Raw genomic sequence first — 19,602 nt, 5'->3', positions numbered from 1 at the left:
GTGACCTCACCCGGGCCCGACGAGGACCCCCGCTCCGCCCTCTCCCGGCCCGCCTGTGCGGGAGCCCCGCGCTGCCGGCCCTGCTGCCGCCCGCCGCCGGCCACCGCCCCTGCCGGCCGCTCCACCTCGCCCCGCCACTCCCGCGCCGCTTTCGCTCAGGCGGCGCCCGGGCAGCCCCGGCAGCGTTCCCCGCCCTGGGCGGGGCCTTACGCGCGTGCGGGGCCGCCGGCAGCGCCCCCTGCTGCCTCCCCGCAGCGGGGCCCTGCCCGGCGTCGCCGGCCAAGCTCCAGAAGCTGCCACGGCAGACACCACCGCCGAGCGCTGCCGGCGGAGCTCTGGGACTTGTTACATTTTTTTCACCACCCGTATGGAAAAGTAGTAGGGGGTAGTAGTCTGAGGGTCGCACTAAGCTAGGGAGTTTCCTGGTGATATCGCTCATCGGGATCCCGGGAGGCAACAGACTTCTCTATGAAAAGAGCCTGCGCGGCATACCGGACTCTTCTTCGGAGGTGGTGATAATCCTACGGGAAGTTGTTCGTGTTATTTGTGAGCCCGCCACTGTGGCTGAATCGACACGCACAGAGCTATGGACTGATCCTCCACCTCTAAAGCCTTATGCCTATTGCATAGTGGCACCCGGGGAAGCACGGTGGGCAATGAGAGGGTTCTCTTACCTTCCCTAATGGGGACTTCCTTCCATTGACTACCTACATCTAGGTGGGGGGAGGATGCCGGATTCCTTTGATTCTGAGGTTTTTTGTGGTGACTGTGCCTGTGCCTATTCCTGTCTCGGACACTCACAGTGTGGTTCCACATGTCTGTTTCTTTCTCCAACTCCCTGATGCACCTCAGCCTATCCCCGTACTCTTAACTCTACTACCAGACTAAGCAGACGGGCCAGCTGCTTCCCATCGCACACAACCATTGTCCCCAATTCCAGCTGATTCCAGAGAGGCTGTGGCCCTTCCTAGATACCTGTTTGTTCATGGGGCAGCAGGCACAGAGGAGGATATGCCCTTTCTGCGAGTGGTTAAGCTTCTTCACTGCTGCTGAACTTTCTGGTTACCTTGGGGCTGGGAGAGATTTCACCCTGCCTGTGCAAACTGCTGCACCCTGTTTGCCTACCCTGCTCAGTGGTGCTCCTTGGGGACATTTAAATAGCTGGTGCTGGGCGAGAGCAAGACCCTGGTACTAAAGCTGTCACTGAAAAATCAAATTCCTAAAGAAATGGTGGCTCTGCTCGTTTACTTGAATAATACAACCAAAAATGTGCAACTGTGAAGAGAAGCCATGTTGTATCAGTACCTGCACTCTTAGTTCAATCCAGTCATATTTTATGAAGGTCCAGGGACATCCCTGACAGCAGCCATGAGCTGCTGCAGCTGAACCACACACAGTCACACCACAGCCAGAAGTTCTGACTTTCCCACAAGCTTCCCATTTTCATTTACCGCACCAGTTTGCCCACTCCCTCCAGCAGTGTCCAACCATGCACTTTGTGGTTTCAGTCACAGGTGTGTTTGCTTGCACATACAGCACATTAAACCCACAAGAAATATTATCTGCTTTAAACTTTCATTGATTAAGAGGAAATATTGACACAACATTAACACGCCTCAGTTTCCAACAGAAAACAATCATTTTAACAATATAGCCTTTTCTTACAAATGGTATTTATCATACATGAACTAGAAGAAGATTCCAATCAAGTATTACATAATTTAACCTTCCTGAACATTTAAGTTCAAAAATCCCACCATTAATTTTACTGATAAAGATTCTGATAACTGTTAACATTCTTTTGGTTTGGAAACCCTTATCAAATAACATGCAATTTAAATTTCCAAGGCATAACAACTCTGTCAGTGAAGGTTATCACTGAAAAACGTGTCCCAGCCAGTCTAAATTCTCCCAGGGCTTGTCTTGTTGTGACAATACCTCGGGTAAAAATGCTGCTGTTCTACGCTCTGCAACAAAATCCAAAACACTCCTCAAAGACATTATTGATGATCTTCGGTGTTTTCTTGCCTCTATAAAATGGAGACAAAAAAAGAAGGTATCAAGGCAAGTGTAGATGCACAACTTCCAAATCATTCTATGAATCTATGGTTAGAAGTGACTTTAAAGATCATCCAGTTCCAACCCCCTGCCATGGGCAGGGACACCTCCCACTAGCCCTGGTTGCTCAAGGCCTCATCCAACCTGGCCTTCAACACCTCCAGAGAGGGGGCATCCACAGCCTCCCTGGGCAATCTGTTCCACTGTCTCACCACCCTGACTATGGTAAATTTTAGAACATGAAGATAAAAGAGAAGATCTCAAGGCAAACGTAGGCACAAACTACTGCATGATTGGAGAAAATGGTTCAGTAAAACCCCACTGAACACCCCAACGTGTCCAGAGTCCAGTAGAAATGCTCCAGACCCCTTCACAGACAGCACCACTGAATAAGGATGTGTCAGAAATGTGGAAAACTGCCTGAGAGCTGCACAAATACCAGCTCCCTCATCAACATAGATCCTCAAATTCTTCTCCTCTTTATATCCTGTCAGGCTTGAACTAACTGAAATCTACTGAAAACTGAACCTAGCGTTGTAAAGGAAAATTTCTTTACTGAACTTGACTATGCAAATATTTCTTTAATATCTCATTTTCATGAGATCTTTTTCTCATCATTAACACATGATGATTATTTATGCATTGGAAGCAATAGCAAACAATAGGCATTAACTCAAGCATCACGAATGCTAGGAATGAAGGTACAAGAAGTGAAATTTGTAGCCATTTGTCTCTGATAGCAAGCACAGGTGCTTTTCCCAGTGCCCTGATCTAAATGCAAACCCTGATCTTTAAGCTATGCTAATTACAGAACTCCTTTTCTGGTAACACTCACACTTTTTGTATGTAGGTACCAAGTTATAGGCAGCAGTCCAACTAGTATTTGTATCCTCTTCATCTGTCTCTGACGTATCCAATGTGTTTTTACTTACTGGACTGGAAATACCTTAAAAAAAAAGTTATACAACTAAACAGCAAAACAAAACAAACAAAACAAAACAACACCACAGAGCAGAGCTAATGTTTTAGGAATTGTAAGTTAAGACAGAATCATCTTTTGAGCTGCACTACTCACACTTTTTATATGTAGGTACTAAGTTATATTCAGCAGTCCAACTGGTATTTGTACTGTGATCATCTCTCATTGAAGCATCCCATGTGTTTTTTCTTATTGGAGTGAAAATACCTTCAAAAAAAACCCCAAACAATAAAATTTTATGCATTATAGAAAAAAAAATTAAATTTTAAAAACCACCACACCACAGAACACAGGTAATGGTTTAGGAATTGTAATTTAAGACAAACCCATCTTTGGAGCCATACTGCTGTCTGGTCTTGGAAGAAAGATTGGAGAATTCAGTTTACTTCAGAAAATGTTTCCTTGATCAAGGTAATATATTAGTGCAAGGGGCTTTTGAGATGAAATCAAGTCATTGGGGTTTTTGGAATTTTATGAAACTTCCACGGCTATCAGTCAAATTAATTTCTGAATCTGTTTTTGGAAATAGAAGATTGAAAATAAATTCCTCATGGGTGAGCTTGTTTTAGAACATTAGAATGAAATGACCTTGTTATGTCATCATACAATGAATCAGACTCACAGAATGGTTTGGGTTGGAAGGGACCTTAAAGATCATCTATTTCCAACCTTCCACTAGAGCAGATTCACATCTTTCAACTTAATCTATTTCCTTTTATGACTACTTTATTAACTCTGGCAAAAAGCACAGTCTTATGGAAGCCAGTGATGATGATACATCTCTACTGCCAGGAAATACACCAGATACAAGGAATGCATCCCTGGAGATAGTCAGCATCAGGCTTGACAAGGCTGTGAGCAGCTTGATCTAGTGGAAGATGTCCCTGCTTACTGCAGGGGCATTGGAGTGGATGATGTTTTAACTCCAACCATTCTATGATCTTCAAAACAAAAGTGGCTAGTTCTGATCTCATTTAGTATAAATCATTGCTAAATAAAATTAAATGAGTGAGTTTACAAGAGGACAACCAAAGTCAGACCAAAAAAAAAAGTTTAAAAGTTTAAATGTGACTTAGAACTATAGTTACAACTACAAAAAAACCCCAATCTTTATTACTCTCATAAGATGCATTTCCGCTGCTATTACTATCAGCCAATGTGCGAAGTTTCTTTCTATATATTTCTTCAGCTTCCAGAAGGACTTTGTGATGGTCACACTGGTATGGACAACTTCGCAACAGCTTGGTAAAGGTTTTACTATTGAAGGACTGGCCTCCTGCTGTACAACCTGGAGGGGGAAAAAAAGCATATATATACATATATAGTAGAAAGAGCAAACATGAATAGTAGAGAAGCCATCACAAAGTCCAGCATTTTATTATATTCAATTTGACCTCCAGTTTTCCATAAACACATCTCAAAAGAGGTTACACTTTAAGGTACCTTCTTGAAACCAGCACCAAGTTATACTGCTTTGAAGCACTAAATGAGGCACAGATTCTCTAGAGATTTAAAAATATTAGTGGGATTTGAAGAAAGGGGTCTCAGCCTCTTTTGCACATTTTTCTAAGCAGTGTGGCGTCTCTTAAGCTGTTGTATATTCTATCTGTTAGCAAACTCACATTAAGAAAATATACATAAACCAAAACTGGAATATGGAAGCTTTATTTCAGGGGAAAAGAGGCAGTTAAGAATTACAAAATAGGTAATCCAAAATTTCTGCATTGTCAGTTCACTTACTGCACTGATGACTCTCACGAGTCCATAAAAGAAGCCTTAGAAAGAAAGATGTAAGATAATATTTACCTAAACACCTTAAATCTGCCATTTTATGGGATGCAGATGTAGACAAAGTACTTTTTCCTTCCTTGGCTACCCTTGAGCGGAGTGAATAGGCATCTAAATGAGGAAGGAAAAAACCCACTAAGAAAATGCAACCTGTCTTCTGCTGTGGCAAACGTGAATCAGCAGCCCTAGATTAAATTGCCTTTTGTATTTACAGATTATTAAAGCTTGCTTTACAGAACAAATGGAATTCCTGAAGATAAATGGATCCCATGAACATTTCTGTAAATCTAGAGTAAATACATTTCATTCAGTGCCTTTTCATTCTCCCAAAGCATATTACTTCAACCTGAAGAAAGCAACCTTATCTTGAAAACTTACAATGCTTAACTAAACACTACAAACTTCATTTCTATGTGGAATCAGATGTTGAAAAAGCGATCTATGGAATAATAATTATTCTCCATTTAAATAGGTATAACCTGCAGAACAGCTTGGTGACCTATAAAGCTACAAGTCTGGCATAATCTAATTAAGAATTGTAAATTATTAGGAAACTAAATTTTGATTAAAGATTTAACAGATCCTAATTCTGAAATAAACATATCAGACTAAGATGATTAATGCAAACCTGAAAAACATTTATGTCAAATGGTTGTTCAACATGTAGGAGTAGTTACAGGCAAAAGTGACTCTCACTGGTAGGTATTATCCCCCAAGTCTTACAAGTCCAAACAAACCCAGTACCCTTACACATTCTCTATTGATGGGTTTCATTTTCAGTAAGGATTACATTCAGACTAAGCTTAAAACATTTATCTGTGAAACATTCATTTGAATCATTAAAATCAGTTCAAAAAGACAGCTAAAATATATTTTAGAATAAATCATACACAGAATCACAGAATGTTAGAAGTTGGAAGGGACCTCAAAAGATCATTCAGTCCAATCCCCCAGCTAGAGCAGGATCACCTTAGGCAGGTCACACAGGAACTCTCCCTCTGTCTTTCCTCAGCAGGGAGATGTTTCACTGCCTTCAGCATCTTTGTGGCTCTCTGCTGGACTCTCTCAAGCAGTTCCTTGAGGTTCTTCTTGAACTGAGGGGCCCAGAACTGGACACAATATTCTAGATGTGGTCTCAGCAGGGCAGAGCAGAGCGGGAGAAGAACCTCTCTTGACCTGCTGACCACAGCCCTTCTAATCCACCCCAGGATACCACTGGCCTTTTTGGCCACAATGGCTGCCTATGGGCATCCTGTCCACCAGGATCCCACGTCCTTTTTTCCCTACACTGCTCTCCAACAGATCAGCCCCCAACCTATCCTGGTCCATGGGGTTATTCTTTCCCAGATGCAAGACTCTACCCTTGTCCTTGTTGGATTTCATTCGATTTCTCCCTGTTCAACTTTCCAGCCTGTGCAGTTCTTGCTGCATGGCAGCACAGCCTGAGGGTCAGCCACTGCTCCCAGTCTGGTGTCAGCAGCAAACTTGCTGACAGTGCCTTCTGTGCCCTCAACCAGGTCGTTGATGTATATATTGAATAGTACTGGTCCCAGTACCAACCCCTGCAGGACTCCACCTAGCCTCTCCTGGTAAAGCTGTCTACAACATAAAATCCCCAAATTACGCAAACAGCTCAAATATGTTAAACACAGTGTACTCTGTCATCTAATGACACACAACATCCGACAAGAAAGTGATAAAAAGTAGACAAAACTAACTGAAAACCTATTAAGAACAAAATTCTCTAAGGAGGAAGATGTTTAGCTCTACATACCTGATGTGTGTTTCCGTTTTGTGCCTCTAACGTGTTCACTGGGAGGATCAAAACATTAACAGATCAATCAACATTCACGATAAACATTTACCTGTAAATTAACACACACATCCCAAAGGCAAAACAATACCCACAGCAAATATATAGGCTAAAAAAAAATTCATTCTAATTATCCCAAGTTACTGGGCTTGTAGAATCCAGCATTGTGTGTTAGAAACCAGTTTGCCCAAACTCTGTGATCAGCACCCTTGCAGTGCTGCTCAGCAGGGCTGTTCCAGCCTTTGGAATGCTGGATGCTGGCTTCCAGAGTCATTTCATAAGATCACAGGATGTTAGGGGTTGGAAGGGAACTCCGAAGAGCAAGTCTAACCCCCCTGCCAGAGCAGGACCATAAAAATCTATTGCAGGTCACACAGGAATGCATCCAGATGGGTCTTGAAAGTCTCCAGAGAAGGAGACTCTACAACCTCTCTGGGGAGCTTATTCCAGTGCTCTGTGACCCTCACAGTGAAGAAGTTCCTTCTCATGTTGAGGTGGAACCTCCTGTGCTGTAGCCTATATCCACTGCCCCTTGTCCTATCACAGGGTGTAACTGAGAAGAGCCTGTCCCCTCCCTCTTTCCCTAGTTTGGGGGCAGTCCAATTTCATTTTTTTACAGAGCAGCTGTGTAACTGCTATCTTCCTAGGAAGTGCATGTTACAGAAAACTTTGTTGTTTCATCCAAACCAATGGGTCACATCTTGACCTGCTGAATCAGTGAGAATTCTGAGGCAAAACTATCACTATGTTGAAGGCATTAGACTGTGGCCTGCAAGAGGCTCTCTACACAATCCATCAGGAGTCTGCCATTCAGAGAAAACACAACACCAAACCAGAATGCCTATAAAGCTTGGATCTGAGATGGCAAAAACGCTTCTACAGAATATTCCCTAGTGAGCTATGTCTTCTCACCAGGAGAAAAAGACAGTCAGTAGCAGGTAATTTAAAAGGCTGACATGAAATATGGAAACCACTGAAGAAAAGTAACTTGGTGCTTTTGCTTAGGTATAAGCTACTTACCTTTCCTGAAGAACAGACTGTTTTTTTACACAAGTGGTATTTTCATGCAGAGTGTGACTCTGAAGTAGACTTTCTGTTTGCCATTTATTAGCTGCACATAGAGTATTACTCTGTTCACGTTGTCTAGCAGAAACGTTTACTGGACCCGTACTGTTCACTATTTTATTTTTCAGTGAAGAAGAATTTACAGGTGGAGCAGGAATCTGATCATCTGACTTAGAAGCCATCTGAGGACAATGTACTTGTTTCTGTATTCTTTTCATGTGAGTTTTTTGATCATCAGGATTCCCTTGATGGTATTTTGATTCTTCAGCATTGGCTTCTGGCAATCTGTCAACAAATACTGCTCCTTGCACTCCTTCCTGTATTGAAAAATAATGGTTAGGGACTAAATAAGTTCTGTAGATCTAGGAACAAGACTAACCAGATTAGAGCAGTCTAACTCTCAAAGTAAAGCAAGTTCCACAGAAGCTTCAAAAACCCCTGACTGAATTTGAGAGCCAACAACACAGCAGTCCAGCTGAAGGAGTAGTTAAGTGATAATCTCAGACTATAGCAATGGATTTACTACAAGGCATATCTAGAAATTAAAAGATTTACCTAACAGTCAGCTAAATAAGTGAGAAACTTGCTGCTCTACACCCAGAGATAGCAAGCAGTTGCACAGCACAAGGAGAACATGAAATAGCTTTACTGCAGTTTTCCATGCTCATCCATCACATCACAGTAGTACATCACAAGCATTTCATGAGTGCAGATAATTCAAACGATCAGCAAGGAAAACTAAATCCAGCCACTTGTTTCTCCAGCCTAAATGATCTCAATTTTCTAGAAAATACTGGTTTAAAATGAACTCAAATGCTTCATAAAAATGCAGATACCTGCATTCTCTGGTTGCCCTGAGTACTTCTAACTTTTCATGACACAGTAATGGTAAAAGCTGCAGGCTGTAGTCGGATGGGCACATCCAATGTTTATTATCCTAAGCATTTACTTTCTCCATAAACTCTGGAAATATTTGCTTAGTTTTACCCTACTTTGGTAAAAGGGCCAACCTCATCATGTTCTTTTTCAAGCAAGCTTATTCTGTGTAAAATTTCTTTTGCTTTCTTCCAGTAGTCTTGTAGACTTCTTTTTCTGACTTGCGCCTCCACCTCCTCTGCATTGTTCACATTTAAGGAATTATTGTTTGTTTTCAGGGACAACTGCTCAGCTTTATAAAATATAAAATAATATTAACATTCCACATGTTGTCAACAAATGCTTTCATAAGAAAAGACAACCACAGCCCCTCTAGTTTAAACAAAACTCTTGGTTATGTTTTCAGGACAGAAATGTAGATGGTTTTTACCAATCAAGTGCTTTAGAGACAAAAGAACAAGGTGTCTTTCTGTTTCATTGGTAGTACTATACAGTTAATTAAAAATAAAACCATCAACAGGATACTACAAAATACACCCTACTTTAAAAATAAAGATCAACATTTTGTAATATTGCAAAGTAATTGTAGTCATTGTGATGAAGTGCTTGATTTTTCTACTGCTATAAAGTCTCTTACACAATGCTACATACCCAGAAATTGAGTAGCAATTGCAGGTTAAATGACAATGCTACTATTTCACAAATAATTTATAGACAGAAAAGCTTCTATGAACTGGTCCTACAAATGCAGGTTTCACAAATGCATTACTGGAATTTTTAATTTTGGGGTTTTGTTCCTGCCTGAATGCTGTCCCTGCCTAATCAGTCCATGGTGCCAAATAAGCAACTTCTCTGTAAAAACAAACATCTACTGGAGTACACAGAATTACAAAGCTGCTACAGTTAAAATCACTTAGCAAGTCAACAGAACTTAAAGATGGAAATCAGTTCTGTCACATTTAAAGCATTAACAGTAAGCTTACTCATTTGTTTGCAGTTTTGCAGCACAAAAGTAGCAGCTTTGTTTAGTTCCTCATCCTGAGACTCGGTTAATACCTGAATCATTAGTGGCAGACCATTGTTCTGGAGCAGTTCACACTGGTTTTGTTCTAAAATAGGGCGTTGTAAAGGAAAATAGATTGGTTTCAACTTCATGCACACTTAACATTACAGTGCTTTTAGAAACTAATAGCAGCAGCTTTCAGGAAATTCTGAAAAAAAAAAGAGGTTTCCACTATGGATCTAAGCATGCTATAATGACCTACTCCCCAGGTCGCAGCAGAAACACTCTAGATCACACAGCATGGTTTCACCACAGCTCCAGGTTCTTGTCAGAAAACTGAAGGACGACCAAGATAAATTGTATGACAGAGCTCCAAACTAATTTGTCAGCTAAAATATTTGAATTATGACTTCTCTATTTCTTTTCCACTGCTATATACTTCTAATGTAAACATGCTATATTTGTGTAAGCCTTGAGATGCAGAAATACCAAAACCTTAAAGTTTTTATTAGAGTTCTGCTAATTATAATTAGTAGTTTAATCCTGGTCTAGCTAATCTGTTCCTTCTCATTAACTATGCAATTAGCTACATTTTTTAATTGTGATCTCATTTGCAGTACGTAGTCATATCTGACCACTTCCTAAAGAGAGTTCTCATCTAAACTTGATAAAACACAGGTATCAAAAGATGAATTACGATTATTTTGTCAGTCTTGACATTTTAAGAGGAGCTTTTATTCTGTTGGGTTTAATTGGATCTCTCCTTGAAAGGCCTTTTCTGTTGAGCTTTGGTGCAAATAATTCCTCCTGAATTTACAACATCAGATTTATGATCTATTGAACTTGTTATTGACATTTAGAGGATGATAATCAACAAGGATTTTTGAACATAATCTCTTTTTCACAAGTTTCTGAAAATACATGAGGAAGACCAGCAGCAGAAACAAACTGTGATCCTTAAGTCACAACTTCCCATACATGTACATCTGTGTTACATTTTCACCAGATTTGCTTTGGAAAGCCCTGAGGAATCTGGCAAAACCATTTCATAGTCAGCTACTGCTTATGTTACTTCAAAACCAATATCGTTATATAGCTTTAAAAAGACTAACAGCAATGTAAACAGTGAACGGAAGCTGTATATAGCAATGGCCATTAAAACAGAGCTCAAAAATACTTATTTGGCATGTAAGTATTGTAGGAAATATCAGGTCTGAATGAATTTTGACCTCTAATACCCAAGCCTAGCTCTGATTTCTTGCAGAATCTACTTTCTTGCATAGTCTACTTTTTCTAAGCTCTTAAAGATACTACCTGTTAAAAGGTTTTAACATTTAAAGATGGACCATTATAGCGATCATTTTTTCTGTATTTTATTATTTAACTTTCGCTCCTGTTCCAGTGTTGATGAAATGACACTGTTGAAGTAGTTACTGTATGAAAATTTAGTAGAAACTGATAGGAAGGGAAAAAAAAAAAGGAAAAAAATAATCTTACCACAACCTTCAGTACAGTGTCCAATTGCTAGAATAATACTGATTTTTTCTCCAGTATCCAGAGTGTCCTTGGACAGCAGCTTCAGTAGCTCTGACACAGTGTGATACTTTGTCAAGACAACACCCATGGCAGCTATCATGTTAAAAATCGTATGAGGAAAAATAAACTGGATAGCAAGTATATAGGCATCGTTAGTAGAAAATACTGCTGCTCTTCAGGGGAACTTTACAGACCTTTCAAAGCTTTGTGCCTGCTCAGTCCTGCTCTCTTTCGTTTAATACTTGACATTACCACACCCCTCCTAATACAGTAGCTCTGTGCATGCTACTCTCCATACCCAAAACTGCCCTTTCTCACTGATTGTGCTTCAAGGAGATCACAGAATTACAGAAAACATCTAGTTGGAAGAGACCTCCAAGATCATCTAGTCCAACCCTCAACCCAGAACTGAAGAGTCAGCACTACACCATGTTCCTAAGCGCCAGGTCCACACACTGCTTGAAGACCCCCAGGGATGGGGGGTCCTGCACTCTCCTGGGCAGACTATTCCAATGTTTGAGAACCTTCTCTGTGAAAAAATATTTCCTAATATCCAGCCTGAACCTCCCCGGTGCAGCTTGGAACAATTTCCTCTAGTCCTGTCCCTTGCCACCACGGAGAAGAGGCTGCCCCCTCCTCACTCCAACCTCCCTTCAGGTAGCTGTAGAGAGCAATGAGGTCTCCCCCTCAGACTCCTCTTCTCCAGACTGAACAGCTCCCTCAGACACTCTTCATAAGCCAGGTGCTCCAGGCCCTTCATGAGCCCCTCAATGTCCTTCCTGTAGTGAGGGGCCCAGAACTGAACACAACACTTAAGGTGTGGCCTCACCAGTGCTGAGTACAGGGGGAATGATCAGCTCCCTGTTCCTGCGGGCCACTGTGTTCCTAATATAAGCCAGGATGGCACTGGCCTTCCTGGCCACATTGCTGACTCGTAGCAGCTGTCAAACAATACTCCCAGGTCGCTTTCCAAGTTGCAGCTTCCCAACCACACATCCCCGAGTCTCTAGCTTGCCACAGGGTTGTTGTGATCCAGGTTGAGGACCTGGCACCTGGGCTTGTTGAACTTCATACAATTAACATTGGCCCATGGGTCTCACCTGTCCTCATAGCACCTCCTTAGCCTCTAGCAGATTGACACAGCCACCCAGCTTGGTGTCATCTGCAAACTTAGTGAGGGTGCACTCAAACCCCACATTTAAATCACTGATAAAGATATTAAAGAGAACATGCCCCAGTACTGAACCCTGGGGGACACCACTAGTGACCCGAGCTCCCACTCCCCTGACAGTTGACCCAACGCCCTGAAGTCCCTCTTGACAGTCCTCAGTTTTCTTTTTTCTAGTTCATCATTGCCCATCTGGAAGGTCAATAACGGGCAATAATCTGTAGGTAACCAGGGTGGAGAGCTCTCTTGCCATATCGCTAACCCAGGCCCCAGAGACTCAGCAGACTTCCCTGTGGGATGGGTTAGGTCAGCAAATAGGACCCTCTGCCCCTCTCATCTGGGAATAACCAACCCTTCTCTTTCTTTCAGAAGATGCAGTTTTGATATGTGGTACTGACTGCCTCACCTTTATTAGCTCCTTGAGAGCATTTTCATCTTTGCTGTTGTTTAGCTGTCCATCAGAGTCCAGAGTCCCATACCTGTTATGTAGGGACTGGTGGGAATGTGTGGGAGGCTGCAGGGGGAGTCACCTGCTTTGCCGTGCAGGGACCTGTTTCCATTCACCCTCAATTAGTGTGAGATCTGATGGTTGAGCCTGCTTCGGGGAAAGCAGATGCAACTCCACCAGTCTGACTCACACTCCCTGATGCTTCTCAGCCTGCTCACCTGCTTTTGGAGTTCTGTTTCAGAGTGGGCAAGCTCCTGTAGCTAAAAGTGGGCACTTTCTGCAGTCTGATACTTACACGGGTTCATGCTTTACCTCGAGCTGTGTCTGAGTAGCTGCATCAGCTTCGGTGGGGGCAGCACGTGAGAAAGCCATCGCCATGCGCCGAGTAAGCACCATTGCTCCTGCAGTGGGGCTGACCTCCTCAGCGAAACGTTTCGCCTGCTCCAACTGGCGCGCAAACTGCGACGCCGAGGCGCGCGCCACGCTTTGTTCGCTGGCGCCCCCTAGGGGTGCTTGAATAGCCCTCAGAGCCTGCGTTACTGCCCGTGCTTCGCACGCCTCCCTCCCGACAGGTGCCGCCTTAGAGCAGGGCAGGTTGGGTCGGAAGGAAAAAAAAAACCCTGTCCATCGTTTTTTCTGCTTTGCCAAACTGTCGAGGTATTGGTGTCGGCTCTGGATACTGATCTCAGGTGAGATGTGGTAGAAGACCCGACAACCAAGGTCTGCAAACTGCAAGTTTTGCAGACCTCTGCTGAATTTCTCCACATCCTTTATCAGTTCCAAAACAGAACAAGCAAGAGTAGAATAAGGTTTGACACAGTCTGTCTGCCATAAAAACAGCTAGGCTAGGACAACCTCCTCTTCCTGATACTGGCAACACTACTGCTAGTTCATCCATGCAACCTAATCCTATCAGGTGCCAATTTCATTGAAGCCAGGCACAGAACCAGTGCAGGGACATGCTTTTAAACTTGTCTTTGTTTTTTGTTAGCAATCCCTTTGGGCAGAGGTGTCAAATATAATAATCACAGTATTGGAACAGGCTGCCCAGGGAGGAGGTGGAGTCACCATTCCTGGAGGTGGTCAAGAAACCTGTGGACATGGCACATGGGGACATGGTTTAACGGCCATGGTAGTCTTGAACTAAATGATCTTAGAGGCCTTTTCCAATCCAAACAATCCTATGAGTCTATGAACAGCACAGATTTATCATCAGGCTCAAGTTTCTCAAAATCTTCTGATGGAATACACAAAGACTTCATCAGGATAACCCTATCCAGACAGTAAAGCCGTGTTAGGCAGACATACCACATTTGCTCAGCTCAATGCCAGTTTCTGAAGCCTCCAAAGTCTTCCAAAGCTTACTAGTTTAGGCAGAGGCCTACAGAAACACAGCTGTTTCCAGGATCCAAGGAGACTGCCATGCCCAGCTCTTAGCTTTACTCACACTGAACTTGCTCTAGCACCTTATTTGTAATTTCCACTGCAGTTTCAATGTCACTGTTCATTTGAGCAACCATGGGAAAGGAGCCCAGCTCAAATGAACTGAATCACTTCCCATATACACGTCCAACACCTGCAATATAAACTGGCACATATCTAACTTTCTTCCTTTTACCATCCATTCATATTCCTTCTCCACCAAAAGCAGGCTTTACAAATTGCGTCTTAAGATGACCATGTATACAAAATGGTAACAGACTTCTCACTCACAGTCATTAGCAATGCAGGCATCCAAAGTCTTTGTTATTACTACTGCAAGTTTTGTGCTTGAGTGACTCATATGGGAATGGTGCATCAGCTTGACCAGAACTTTAGCTAATGTGTCCAATCCTCCAACAGAAACAAAGTATTGCTGCACATATGCTTAGTGGGGAAAAAAAAAACAAAACAAACAACTGTCTTGTATAATACAATTTTCAAGCTATTTTAGCATATTATCAATCACCACAAATTTTCTGTGCATGTATTAATCCTTACATTTCCACCCATACAACAGAACTGAAGTTGGATATAAATTAATCTCGAGAAATGTATTAACTTTCTTACAAAGTAGTTACAGGAAACAGCTATAACACATGCATGCAAATAGCAAACATCACACCTGAGTTCTACCTAAGTCATTGTTTTCAGAGATGTAATAAGGACTTATATTTGTAGCCCCAGTTTCCAAATAGTTTTTACTGACCTTACTAAATGCAGTTTGTGGCTATTTGTGCACTTAAGCACAGTGAAGTCTAAGTAAAGATGGTGGAATATGGTTTTCAGAGTAGAAGTTGGAAGAAGAGCAAATAAATTCATATAGACTAACAGAAAGATAACAAAAGATTAACTTTTGATTTAAACTTACTAAAAATAAAGCAAACAAAACTATGTAAAGCTTGATGTGCACTTACAGTTATTTGCAACTGTGAGAGCAACAAATGAACAAATAGGCCGAACTATCTCGGGCTCTGTGCAACTTTCCAGCCACTCTTTGGCATACAGAAAAGCTGAACAGCAAATGTTTTGATTATCTTCTGGAAAAGTAAAACCAAAAAACCCCAAATCAGAATGCAATACGAACAGCAAAAATTAAAATAAACTCTTGTCACTTGGGAGAACTACTTTTAATTTTTTTTCATAATTTTTAAGAACAACTTACTGTTCTGAGGGTTGTTAACACAGGCACAGAGAGTGCTGCAGACTGAAGACCACAGCTGGTAGCACTGACTGGGGGCATCATCTGGCAAATTTATCTCAGATGATGAAAGAGTTGTTCTGTTAAGAACAATGCAAATGAGTGCTTGATAGTCAAGCAAACCTAATTAGGACCTAATTAGTCTATCATTTTTCTTTTCTTCAACTGTTTACCTGAATAACTGTAGCAGAAGGCCAATGCAGCCTGTGTCTCTGACATAGGTTTGCCCACTTTCTGAAAAAGAACACACACAAGATTCCTAAGACACAGGGCAACTTGAAAGTCTTAATGTCAAGTTTAATTTGCACATATACATTCAATTTCCATTTTCTAAGCATATATGTAAAAATAATTTTTAAAAAATCACATCAATACATTGGCAAACATGTTTCATTTCTATGTCTGTTTTTTTCCTGTACATTGTCAGTAACTACTTGTTTGCTTTTATTTTCTTTTTTAACTTAACTTCATTTATAGAACTAAAACACCTTAAAGTGCTATTCAAGGAAATCCCAGTGAGCTATGATCTATTTACACACTTCAGGTTCAGTTACCTGCAGCCATTCATCTTTATGAATTAACTTCACCAAAATTCACTTAGAGCGTTCCAACTTTTGGTACTGCAGATTGGCAAATAGCAAAAATTGGCACAGAAAAAGGAAAAGAAAACCAACTTACTATTATTTGAAACCAGTACTAGGATGACATAAACAGTCATTCTTTTCAAGTTCACACCAGAATCCTTATTAATTAAAAATAATGTGAGGTCTTCAAACAATGCAGAAGTACATAAAGTTTGTTGACAATAAACTGAAACCATAAAATAAAGACCAGTAAGTCCTCCAGCAAGCCATTCATAATCCTAAAAATACGAACGGAAATAATGGAGACAAAGCACAAACAGAAGTAGTAAGATGGGATGATAACTGATGCATAAATGCAAGTGGTATTACTCATTACCATTACTCTCTATTATCATTCCTAAGGTAAATAAAGCTGCTTCCTTTACTATGCAATGAGCACTTGACTTTGCAAGATCATTTATAAACATCAAACCACCAATTTCTCGAAAATATTCACTGGCTTCACCTAGAACAGAGAAAAAATAAATTAAACTTTTGCTTTTGTTCCTCTGTAAAATTGAAATTCCAAGATTTTATAACTTCTCAAGCCTTATATCCTTTAGGTAGTTTGGGTTTGGGCTTGTTTTTTTTTTTTTACAGTGACAACCAGCTGCTTAACACACATTGTGAACAGACAATTGTGCTGCTTCTAAGGAAAAATGTTTCTTACTGTTTTGTTGACAAATGGAATAAATGGTGATCAAAGCTTCCTTCTGAGCTGCAGGACAGTCCATCTGATATTTAAGGCATTCAAGCAGTAAGTTCAGATCTGTTTTCATATCTACAGGAACAAACCACAAAAGAACTTGATGTAAATTTTTATCTTTTATTTATATGAATCTATTTAGTATTGTTGTCCCAAAACTAGGTTCTTTACCCAGTGTGCAAAGACCAGTCAACACACACAGTTTGGGGACAGCAGTATCACAATACAGCTGCCCCAAAATGTAGGATGTGTATGTGTTTTAAAGAAAAAAAAAATGAGCAAAACTGGAGCTACACCACTTCTATTCATCTATAAATAGCAAACATAACCTAAACATTTTTCTCTCCATGGTTCGTTTTTTGAGCATAATTTCCTTTGCAAAAGCAACAACTCACTTCTAGTCTTTCTGAAATTTAAATACAATTAGCTGTTAGTAAATGTGATGCGTGTGGCTAAACATTAAATTCACAGTTGCAAGGTGCATTAAGCATATTTAAGTGAGTAACACAGAACCAGAGTGAAAACACAGTTGAAAATCTATAAAGCAAACTGGGAACTGAATGGAGTAAGACACCCTGTACAATATTTTATTTAGTTACAGAGTACTTCATCATTTAACACAGCAGCTACAGGCTTAAATCAGGTTGTCAGGTTAATAAGCGAACACAAAGCATTTTCTGGGCACTTACACACAACTCTAGGCAGATAAATAACTTTGAAAATTGTTTCTTAATCCTCTGAGTATAATAAAAATGCTTACTTGGTACTTATTTGTGACAGTAAGAGCAGATACTATATATTTTAACAACTCCTAAGGTTTAGGGTTTCTTGATAAAATTTAAATACAATTAAAAAGTGGGTAAATATTAGCCAAAAAGGTGAGCTTGTGGTGGTGTTATTTACTATTTTTAAGTTTCTCATTTGATTTACCCTTTAGGAATGCAATATGGAATACAAAGTTTGACAACAAGGAAAGAGAACATTTCCCCAACAGCTCAGCACTCCATGACAGCCCTACCACAGTCTGTAAACACTTGGAGATAATAAATGATAAATTATATTAGGTCTCTTACCACACTGTTTTTTCTGCACCTTCTGATTTTCCATTTCTGTTGTATCGCTGTTCGTGTTCTACAATGGCAAGGAAAAAGTGTTTGCTTTTCTGCTAACATTGGCAGTGTTTAGAATATATGCAGTATATAGTTTTTCTTAAAAATTCTCCAATTTCTGGTTTTACACTATCATCTGACACACAGTGTAATGTGCTCTTGCATGGCAAAGGTTTACTTTGGAAATACAGTGGTTTAGAGTAAGACTGCATTTGTAACTACTGTGGTATTATGTTTTCAGAGAAAACATTTTGCAGAAATCAGGTGATTCCATGCTGCTACTGTAGGGCACAAAAAAAACATTGCTGTCATTAAAAATGCACCTATCTCTATGCCATTTATCACAACAAATGTGATCCAATTTTCTTTAAAATAGGTTGCCACCTTTTTCATTGGCCAACAACAGGCAGTAAGACGCCCAAGTAACCTTATGTGGAGGATCAAGTATGTTTGACCTACACTATGAAACATGCAGCCTCCTACAGCTACTCAGTGAGCCACTCATCATTGAATGCACTGGGTTGGAAGGGACTTTTAAAGGTCATCTGGTCCAGCTCCCATGCACTAAGCAGGGACATCCCCTGCACAGGCTGGAGAGCTGAACAGGGAGAAATCGAATGAAATCCAACAAGGACAAGGGTAGAGTCTTGCATCTGGGAAAGATCCCCACACACCAGGATAGGTTGGGGGCTGATCTGTTGGAGAGCAGTGTAGGGAAAAAAGGACGTGGGATCCTGGTGGACAGGATGCCCATAGGCAGCCATTGTGGCCAAAAAGGCCAGTGGTATCCTGGGGTGGATTAGAAGGGCTGTGGTCAGCAGGTCAAGAGAGGTTCTCCTCCTCCTCTGCTCTGCCCTGCTGAGACCACATCTAGAATATTGTGTCCAGTTCTGGGCCCCTCAGTACAAGAAGAACCTTAAGGAACTGCTTGAGAGAGTCCAGCAGAGAGCCACAAAGATGCTGAAGGCAGTGAAACATCTCCCTGCTGAGGGCAGGCTGAGGGAGCTGGGGCTACTGAGCTTGGAGCAAAGGAGCCTGAGGGGTGACCTCATTGCTGTTGATAAAGATGTGCAGGTCGGTGTGGGGAGGATGGAGCCAGGCTCTGCTCAGGGATGTCCAACAGCACAAGGGACAATGGGGGCAAGCTGAAGCAGAGGAGGTGCCATGGGAACAGAAGGGAAAAAATTTTCATTGTGAGGGTGCTGCAGCCCTGGAGTAGGCTGCCCAGAGAGGTTGTGGAATCTCCCATTCTGGAGGCTTTCAAAACATTCCTGGATGTGTTCCTGTGTGACCTGCTTTAGTGATCCTACTCTGGCAGTGGGGTTGGACTCAATTATTCAAGCTCCCTCCCAACCCCTACAATTCTGTGATTATGTGATTTACTACAACAGATTTCTGGTAAATATTGCATGTAAAAGAACAGATTACCTCTTCCATATCCATTATGGAAAATAACCCACTAACATCCCTTCAAATCTCAAGAAAAACACCTTTAAAAAGAAGTACAGGTGTATTTGTTCAGCAGCATTGAAATTAAAGCACACAGCCTGAACACACAGCAGGGTAGGGAGATCACATGAAGGCTGATGCTCCACAAGCAGCCAAGGCCTGAGCTGCCACTTGCCCCCACACAGCCAATGCAGGACAGAAACAGCCAGTCCTGGGGATGGTTTTCCTTTTTGAAACCCATCGAAGAAGTCCAGATTGTTGGTGTGCTCTTGAAATCAAAATTCACACCAGCAGCTGAGGA

General features: G+C 41.4%; 1 protein-coding gene across 1 annotated transcript; it reads right to left on the bottom strand.

The window, feature by feature from the left end:
• Window positions 1-6: 6 nt before the first annotated feature.
• Window positions 7-17,850, bottom strand: TERB1 (telomere repeat binding bouquet formation protein 1). Its single transcript, XM_054389479.1, is given in 18 exon segments — window positions 7-341; window positions 2,894-3,004; window positions 3,134-3,244; window positions 4,155-4,325; window positions 4,844-4,936; window positions 6,600-6,656; window positions 7,654-8,020; window positions 8,714-8,871; window positions 9,563-9,688; window positions 11,080-11,211; window positions 14,448-14,600; window positions 15,131-15,253; window positions 15,379-15,494; window positions 15,588-15,648; window positions 16,093-16,224; window positions 16,375-16,503; window positions 16,708-16,818; window positions 17,817-17,850. Coding segments are annotated over 18 exon segments (2,520 nt in total).
• Window positions 17,851-19,602: the final 1,752 nt, after the last annotated feature.

This window comes from Indicator indicator, chromosome 19 (assembly GCF_027791375.1).
Source record: "Indicator indicator isolate 239-I01 chromosome 19, UM_Iind_1.1, whole genome shotgun sequence".
NCBI classification, from domain to species: Eukaryota; Metazoa; Chordata; class Aves; order Piciformes; family Indicatoridae; genus Indicator; species Indicator indicator.
Note: the sequence above shows the minus strand (reverse complement) of the source record. Positions and strands in the feature narration are given on the sequence as shown.